We start from the raw sequence: 9,355 nt of genomic DNA, 5'->3' as shown, positions 1-9,355 counted from the left end.
CCAAGACATCTGTGGGCACTGCAGGAGTGGATGTACTGAGGTCACTCTCAGATGGGCTCCTCAGGAGATCAGAACTCTCACTTTGAGACCAGAAGGCAACTGCACATTATAAAGCAATGTGATCCTATCTGTGGATTAAGCTCCTTTCTCCTTCAGCCTCCAGGGTAGAGACGAGGGGCAATTTGTCCACTCCGACCGGCCCCTCTGACACCTGCTGACAGAAGACCCTGAGGTGTCCATTTTACAGGACTTCTAATTGTGGTAACTGAGCACATGTCTAGTAGCTCCTGTGAGGCCAGTCTTGATTATACATATTTTGTAAATTGTATTTCTCCTTTTTTAAAAACAGATTTTATTTACTTAATTTTAGAAAGGGAAGGGAGGAAGACAGAGGGAAACATCTGGCCCACAACCCAGGCACATGCTTTGACCAGGAACTGAACCAGCAACCTTTTGGTTCACAGGCCAGCCAGGGCTCTGCTTCTTTTCTACTGCTGAACTGTCCCAGAACACTGGCCCCTCGCCCTGACACAAGTGACAGTTAATCAGTCACTTCTATTTCTATGACAGGTACTGAATATGGACTAACTCGAATAGGCATATTTTAGACTCACCACAATTTCCTATTTCATTTTTTATTACCAATCAAAAATAAATTCCATATATTGTTTAGCAAATATCATTGTTTTGTGACAAAAGACACGAGTCATAACAACAAAACTCCCCGAGAGTCAAACTCATAACAATGCCAAAATAAATCACAAAAATATACAAATTAAAATCTTACGCAAATAAATATGAGTTACTTGCTATGGTGGCTGTGACTTGCCTACCTATCTGGTGGCCATCTGCAAAGGTCTCCCTTACAAAGGAAGATGTGCAGGGATGGGCCAATTTTAGGGCAGAGCTCAGCTCAGGAGCCAGAGGTTGGAATAGGAAGTGAAAAACTGCACTGGGAAGAGGAAGTCATCGGACCAGGAATATTTGGAAATAATTATAACCCTATGCGAGAAGTGATTATAAAAGGGGAAGTGGAGTGGGTGGAGGAAGAGGGACCATCTGTTGATAGTAAATATGTGTGCAAAGAGGTAGCTGTGGAAGAATGTGCACCTGCTTTTACTTCACACACACTCACTTGGTTCAGGCCAATGTGCCTGGCCCCACCTGGCACGTGGATCTCAAGAACACAGCTTTGCAAGCTTCCATGTGGATCAGCAAGCTGTTCCTGTAGAAAAGTAAGCGGTTTCCCCAACAGGGAACAAAGGTCCAGTGTCTTTTTTACTTCTGGCTGAGAACCCATGGGTGTCATCACCTTCTCTCAGACTTTTAGGAATAAATTCTGTGACTGGCCAGGGGCAGGCATACTTGGTACTAGACATTTCCTGGTCCCAAGACAGGATTCTCCAGGTACGAAGAGTGGAGCACTTGGGTGACAGAACTCACTGGCTGAAAAATGGACAGTACTCAGGTAGAAGGCCTGCAGAGTCTGCCTCACCGGATCTTGGGCCCCAGCAACTGTTCCATCTGACAGAAAGGCCAACGTGGATGTTGGTCCCACGGTCTCCCCAGCAGTGGGAAGCCTGCAGCTATGTAGCAGGGCCTGATTCTGCCCCAGGGAAAAGATGCTGGGGCAGGATTTCCTGTGGGCACGGAGCTCTATACCACCAGTTTCAGCACGGGCCATGATGACATCTCATACTAGGATTATAGACATGGGAGAAATGTGGCTGCCAGTTGTGTGCCTTTAAGGTGGAAAGTTTTCCTGGGTCCTGGAAGTGTATAAAGAGGACACGTAAGCCTCATCTACAAGGGAAATGGCATGGGCATGAAGAACTCATTTAGGTTGGCTTCCTACATGTTCTGTTCTTAATCTCCAAGAGACCTTGGGGATTGGACTAGAAGTAGGGAGTCTGGAACACAGAGTTCAGGGTTCAGACTGGTCTTTGGTTGTGGGGTGGGAAGGGGATGGTATTACTTGCTAAGAACACAGACACCCAAGAGATTCCCTCTTAGAACCTAAAGGAGTATGGTAGACAAGTCAACTAACTCTAGTGTAGATGCTGTCCCAATCCAGGGGGAGCCTTTGGTAAAAGTGGGGGCAGCCTAGGAAGCAGGGGTGAGCAAACTGAAAGGTAGGGGACCCTGCCTAACCCATCAAGTCAGCCCCATCACAAGGGGACAGTTGTCCAAAGGGGCAGATATGAGGCAAACCAATGGAGACAGTGGTGACAGTGGCCCCGACTCACCAGAAGAGCTTATCAGCAGGGTTCTCAGAAAGTCCTGGACCCAGCGAGTGACAGGAGCAGGGTTCCTCTGCTGTAGTTGGGAGTATCGGTCCCTGATCACAGTTCCTCAGAATCCCCCAGCCTCAGCGACGTCAGACTAGCCTCCGTCCACACATCCTCAATGCTATTTGGTTCTTTCCTTCCTGGAAAGAACAGGGCCTCTTGGACCCTGGCGTCTTTGGAAGGCAAGGAGGAGGAAGAGTGGGCTCCCTGAGTCAGGGACATAGCCAGAAGGTTGCAGCTGGGAGAGATAATGGCTATTGCTTCCCGGAGTGAAAAACCCTTTCAAGGTTTTTGTGGAAAAAAAATGTTTAAATAAAGTTCCTTAACCCTGTCTTCCCTTCTGCATTCCCTTCCCCAAATGATATTTAAAAAGAGGAGGAATAAGCCTAATTTAGAAAGTTTCCAATAAAAACACAGCCTTTCTTGTGGTGGCTGCTCCATGCCACAGTCCAGGGCTGGGCAGCCGCTACTTCAGAGCTGTTCACAGGTCCCTGTCAGAGGCCAGCCTCCCCATAGGCTGGGGGCCACCTGGCTGCTCAGTAAGACAGGTTCTCTGTACCCCGTCTGGCCCGACAGGCTCCCTCTCTTCAGGTGGGCCCACTGGGGCGGCCCCCGCGGAGCTGGCGGGGGGCCCCGGGCCCTCCTGTCAGATGGTGCTCTCAGGATCAGCTTTGTGCAGCGTGGCATTGCGCTCGTTGAGGAGAGTTGTGGTCTCGTCCACCACAGGCAGCTCAGGCTTGTCCACCAAGTTCTCTGTGCAGATGGTGCACCCGTCCAAGGGAAACTGAGGGGAGTTGTCCATTCGTGAGGCCAACAGCCCATTCTGGTACTGCTGCCGGGTGATCTGCAGGAAGGAGGGATGAGGGTCACTAAGAGCAGGGCTGGAAGGCCAAGGCCACCGAGATGTGGGGAAGCAGGACCAGCAGGACAGAGGCTGCAAGTCCAGAAGGAAAATGTGAGCAGAGGGAGTCTCCGAAAACCCATCAAGACTAAGCAGCAAGACTAAGGAGGACACTCATGTCAGGCCTGGCCCCTGTGTTCTGCGTGGTGGAAGGAAGAAAGAGTTGCTGATTCCTGAGGCAGTGATCCAAATGCCCAGACCTCGGCCATGGGTAGCACTCACCTTAATGTACTGCAGGTCCATGAGCGCCCGGACACTGAAGTCGGAGATATACTGGCCCAGGACAGAGCTGCCAAACTGGTTGCTGCTGCCTGTCAAGGGGGCTGCACTTGAGAGGTCCGTGCGGTCCGGGTAACTGAGGGAGGCTGAGCGGCTCAGGGGCATGGGGTGCGATGGGGAACGGTCTGTGGGGAGACAGAGGCTGTCAGGCCCTGCCACCCTGCTGCCCTCACAGCCTCTTGTCTAGCCTTGTCTCAAGGATGCCCCAGGGATGCTGCCCCACCAGGAATGAGAACACTTCTTAAGGACAAGAAGCTCTTACCGCGGAAGCTCTGACCTCATCAAAGCAAGTGAGTTAGTTCGTTTAGCAGTGTTGCGCAATAATTATTAAAAGCCTACCAAAACAAAACAGAAAACAAAACCAAAGACTCAGGAAGTTTACGGCTACAGAACCCAAACAACGGATCAATCAAGGGCAGCACAATGATTACCCTCAGCTCGGTAACACCTTGTGTCAATGAACACAAATTGCATACCTTTAAATTACATTAAAAGAAAAATTACACAATTTGCACTCTCACAACATACACATACACCTCAACATGACACCCTGCTCACAACTAAAATTGCTCTTAAGAGGTCAAACATTTGTTCTGCACATGACCCGTTCTGTGTGGACAGTCCTGTCCGCTGGCGTCTGCTAAGCCCCAGCCAGCCTGACAGGTGTCTGTAGGCAGCAGGTTGCTTTCCCAGAAACTAGAGGCTCCAGAACTTCAGGCTTCCTATTCCCAGTTAGTTCCAGTCCTCTTCCTGGGAGGCAAAGCCTGGGCAGTGTTGGCGGTGCCTCTTCCCCCCACAAGGGGCAGATCAGGCCTCATTCCACTGACTGTAACTAGAAAAGGGGGATGATTCAACCTCAAATGAGGAAGGATCACACTCCTTATTTTGAAAACCAAGGACTTCTGGCCAAGATGAAGACATAGGTGGAAATGCTGTGCCTTGTCGCACAACCAAATTAAGAACAACAAAGATTTAGAAACACAACCAGAACATACAGAAAGTTGAACTGTACGAAAGTCTGACAACCATTCAACCAAACCAGTAACGGGGATCAGTGGCCAGCGAGAGGGATCCCGGCAGGAAAAGGCAGTGGCAGCCAGACCTGGGAGCACAGGTGGGGCGGAGCTGACCATGGTCACACATCCGCACGCAGATAAACTAGGTGAAAATGAGCAGCAAGACAGACTGCACAACCCAGGGCCCCGGCAACAGGAAATAAAGCCTAAAAGCACCGATTGAAAAGGTGCTGGCTTGTGGGAAGCAGCAGAGGGGACTGAAATCCAAAAGAGAGTGGAACAAGCACCATTGTTCCTTCTCTGACCCTGCCCTCACATACAGCATCACAACACAGCAACCTGGGTTGCCCTGCCCCAGTGAACACCTAAGGCTTCACCACTGATACGTAACAGGCATGACCTGACCAAAAATGGCTCAATCAGGACAAATCAAAGCCTCAGAGCCAATACTTTTAAGTGACCAAGAGATAGCCAACCTATCAGATGCACAGTTCAAAACACTGGTGATGAGGCTGGTCTCAGAACTAGTTGATTTTAGTCACAAATTAAATGAGAAAATGAAGGCTACACTAAGTGAAATGAAGGAAAATACACAAGGATCCAATAGTGATGGGAAGAAAACTGAGACTGAAATCAACGGAGCAAACCATAAGAAAGAAACAACCAAACAGAAAAGAATGAAGAAAAAGAATTTTAAAAAAATGATGAGAGGCTTAGGAACCTCCAGGACATCTTTAAATGTTCCAATATCTGAATTATTGGGGTACCAGAAGGGGAAGAGGAAGAGCAAAAAGTGGAAAACTTATTTGAACAAATAATGAAGGAGAACTTCCCCATTCTGACAAAAGTAATAGACTTCCAGGAAGTCTAGGAAGCTCAGAGAGTCCCAAAGAAGTTGGACCCAAGGAGGAGAACATCAAGGCACATCATAATTACATTACCCAAGATTAAAATGAAGGAGAGAATTCTAGAAGCAGCAAGAGATAAGGGGACAGTCACTTACAAAGGAGTTCCCATCAGACTGTCAGCTGATTTCTCAAAAGAGACCTTACAGGCAAGAAGGGGCTGGAAAGAAGTATTCCAAGTCATGAAATTCAAAGGCCTATATCCAAGATTGCTCTATCCAGCAAAGCTTTCATTTAGAATGGAAGGACAGATAAAATGCTTCTCAGATAAGGTCAAGTTAAAGGAGTTCATCATCACCAACCCCTTACTATATGAAATGTTAAAGGGACTTATCTAAGGAAAAGAAGATAAAAAAATTAACAGTGGATGGACTGCAAACTCACAGTTATTAACAACCACACCTAAAACAAAAGCAAACTAAGGGGACAACTAAAACAGAAGAAATGGAGATCACGTGGAAGGTTAGCAACAGGGGAGTGGGAGGAGAAGGGGGGAGAAGGTACAGAGAATAAGTAGCATAGACAGTGGGGAAAAAATAGGGGGAGGGCAAGTATAGTGTGGGAAATGTAGAAGCTAAAGAATTTATGACACATGGACATGAACTAAAGGGGGGGAATATGGGCGGGAGGGGATGTGCAGGGGGGAGGGGAATTAAGGGGGGAATGGGACAACTGTAATGGCATAATCAATAAAATTTAAAAAAAAGAAAAACCGCACACATTATTATGCATCATTAGCTCTAATTTCAAAAACACTTAGAAAACAATAAAATCCACAAAGAAGTTAACTGTGAAGGCATGCTAGCTTGTTTCAAACAAACAGGAAGTAGACTAAGCTGATTTGCTTAGTTAAGTACTAAATTACTAACTAATTACTATGTTAGTGGTTCTATCAAATAGCTCAGTAAAGAGAGTAAACATATGGGTGACTGAATGACCAACCGAGCTTTAACAAAGTGGGAATAAATCAGTAATGTGCCATCTTAGAAGTTCATTGAGAAAACAAGAGAAAACTGTCTGGACATCCCATGAAAGGGTGGTGCACAATTATTAGAAGGTCATGTGCGTGTGTCTCATACTCCAACCTGAGTAACACCTCTGATGAAGTTCTAGAAGAAAGCAGATACTGAGGATACCAATATTCCACATTAAGGGTAACATTTGAGATCTTGCTTCCTGGCAACTATCATCAGTTCAGTTCAAATAAACTCTTATAAAATTAAAAAAACACTTTACATTAATTATTTGGATCGTGGAATGCTTTTAATTGATGCTTATTAACATTCCAGAACAGGAAGTGAATTTAAAACCAACAGAAATCGGTGACATGGCCTATTAAAAATAGAGGCCCTAAAGAAAAATATAACAGAATACAAAGTATTTGTTTCTGAATAATGAAATTACAATGCTTCTTAATTTTCTTAAAACTCTTTTATATTTTCCCAATAAGCTATGTTACTTTTATGATTAAAACAGAACAATATATACAAGAAGGAATTTTTAATTTGATAATTCTACTTCTAAAAGAATATTTTATGGATAATCTTAAACATAGAAAACATTTTTCACAAAGAGGTTTAAATCATATTATTATTTAAAATACATACCCCTATGCATAAGGGGGAATAACAAATGAAGGCACATCTGCTTGATGGGACCCTGTGGCCCTAACTAGAAAGCTTATGGAAAAGAATCTCTGGTCCCACATCAGGTAAAAATATCAGAATTCAAATAGTATATGCATGAACTCCTGGCCATATGTGAAACAAGAAAGTGTAGAAGAGGAAGAGGGAGGCTGGTCAGTCAGTGAAGGCCCAACGGCCCATCCTCATCAGACACCCCCTGCTCAGAGGCCATTACCGGCTCCTGGCTTCCTCTCACAGCCAAAAGTAGGCTGTGTTTGAAAGGGACCAGTAACTTTGTAGTCACCTTTAAATTTCATTTTATTTTTTTAGAAGAGGATCAATAGTAAAGTGTGCTCTGGTACAGTGAAGAAGAAGAAAAAAAAAAAAACAGATGTAGGAATGTAAAATGGGAAACAGTTAAGTGAGGTGCTAAGTCCTTAGGCCTGTGGAGGCTCAGGAGCTGCTCTAGGTCATGCACTGGGACTGGAGCTCAAGACACGAGCCATGCTGTCAACCTCCTCAGGGCGTACCCGCCCGGGCCAGGGTCCCGGTGATAAAGCCGGCATCTCCTGCCACCTTCTGCTGCCTCAGAACATGGGGAACAGGGATCCCTCAAGTGAGGAGGGAGCCCTGCCAACGCAGTACCACCAGTCCCAGAACAGGGCTCAGAAGTGTAACATACCAAAGGCCAGAAATACCATGTGGCTTTTCCCTAAATACTTAGACTGCCACATTTTAGCTGTAATAGAGAAAAAAACAAATAATAATTGAGCTCTAACTAAACATTTACATCAATTCCCCCATTGCTTCCAACAATTTTAAGGGTGCATATGAGGAAACCAAGACTCAGGGAGGTTGAGTAGTCCCTCGGAATCATTTAGCTGGTAGCTGTGGAGATGGGGTGCCCAGGACAGCCTGACTGTGCCTGCACTGCTAACTGCCCAGTCGCTGCCGTCCCTGCTAGAAAGACACCAGCAGTCACAGAATGAAAAGCAAAGCCTGTGGAGAAGAGTAGAACGTTTTTTAGAGAAAGCTAATATGACCAATCTGTGAGTGGCCTTGACCCGGGTGGCTGAACAGCTGGGCTCATCTGACCTGGCTGGGAGTAACCCTCCATCCTAGCCTATCATCAAAGAGAGAGAGAGAGAGAGATTGTGTATGGCACATGCATGTGTGCACACCTCTTCAAAGACTAAGAACCTTTAGGGAAGCCCTTCCAGGACCGGGGCAAAGCCACCTAGTAAATCTAGTAATTGGGCCCCAGGCCAAGCTGGCCCTCAAGTTTGAACAGGTGGGAAGCCCCAGTGCCTAGTGGGGCAGGTTAATGCAGCTGCAGTGTGTGGGCTCAGGCAGCAGGTGGCAGTGCAGAGTTCTCCAGCCAAGCCATGTTACCTGAGAGCCAGGAGAGTAGGGAGTTCCGCTTGCCAGGCGGACACCTGACCTGGGTTGAAGGCACTGAAGCAAAAGAGGAAAAGGTCAGTGGTGGGTGGGGTACAGGTCAGGAGGTAGAACATGGAGCCAACAGAAATGGGCTGGAGAAGCAAACCTGCTGCCCAGGCTCCCTATAGCAGCGAGGGAGCACAATGGAAAGGGAGACACGACTTTGACAGGGAGGGTGCTCAGGGGATGCTGGTGGACTGGGCCTACAGTTCCCACAGGGAATCCAGAGCCCTGGGAAGTCATCTCCTTTCCCTTCTGGCCACTCCAAATGGGAACAGAGGGTCTCCAGGTTAAGGAAGAGAGCCCAGGGGCGTGACCCAGGTCTCTGAGGCACTGCTGCAGGGAGAGTACCTGGAGGAAATGTCCCATAACTGTGTGCCCTTCTGAACAAGATTTCCCCAAGCTGAATGGCAAGAGATGCTCTTAGGTGGGGCGGAGAAATCCTCCCCAAGGCTCTGGAGTATCTCTCCTCCTCCCTCCCTCACAGGCCACTCACACTGGTGGAGGGGCAGAGTGGTGGCATGCCCAGTTCCAATAAGCATGGATGCCCAGGTTCCCGCACAGGTTCCTCTTGGTCAAAGGACAACAACTGGCACTGCCAAGGCTCCCAGGAGCTGTAGCACCTGCCTCACAGTGTAGCCTGTCCCCCAGCACCAAAGTGGGCTTCCACTCTCCAGGCTGCAGCCACTGGGGCCCATCTTGAAGTTTGGAGGGGTCCAAAGACAAGTGAGGAGCTGGGCTGGCCCCAGTGGCTACAGGGGCAGCCACTTAGGAAGGGACATCTGAACCACCCAGGACTGAAGAAGCAGAGGGCACTGGGGTGGCCAGAGAGGCCCTTCCTTGGTCTTGCCATAATCTCTCCTAGATTGTCCAGTACTCTTCTTGCCCCCTGGCCCCTTTA

The 9,355-nt window shown here is 47.6% G+C and overlaps 1 protein-coding gene across 2 annotated transcripts in view; it reads right to left on the bottom strand.

The window, feature by feature from the left end:
- Positions 1–330: 330 nt before the first annotated feature.
- The window catches only part of CNNM4 (cyclin and CBS domain divalent metal cation transport mediator 4), a 30,416-nt gene continuing 21,391 nt past the window's right edge, over positions 331–9,355 (bottom strand). The window contains exons 6-8 of one of the 2 annotated variants that reach the window (XM_037154321.2): positions 8,407–8,469; positions 3,412–3,593; positions 331–3,132 (exon numbers count right to left, since the gene is read on the bottom strand). In XM_037154321.2, coding sequence (XP_037010216.2) covers positions 2,935–3,132; positions 3,412–3,593; positions 8,407–8,469 — 443 coding nt within the window. In that variant the 3' untranslated portion in view covers positions 331–2,934. The remainder of the gene's footprint in view (positions 3,133–3,411; positions 3,594–8,406; positions 8,470–9,355) is intronic. The other variant, XM_037154322.2, reaches the window with a different exon arrangement.

This window comes from Artibeus jamaicensis, unplaced genomic scaffold, assembly GCF_021234435.1.
Source record: "Artibeus jamaicensis isolate MK-2021 breed Jamaican fruit bat unplaced genomic scaffold, CSHL_Jam_final contig_384, whole genome shotgun sequence".
Taxonomy (NCBI): domain Eukaryota; kingdom Metazoa; phylum Chordata; class Mammalia; order Chiroptera; family Phyllostomidae; genus Artibeus; species Artibeus jamaicensis.
This window is presented reverse-complemented; position numbering and strand designations above follow the sequence as displayed.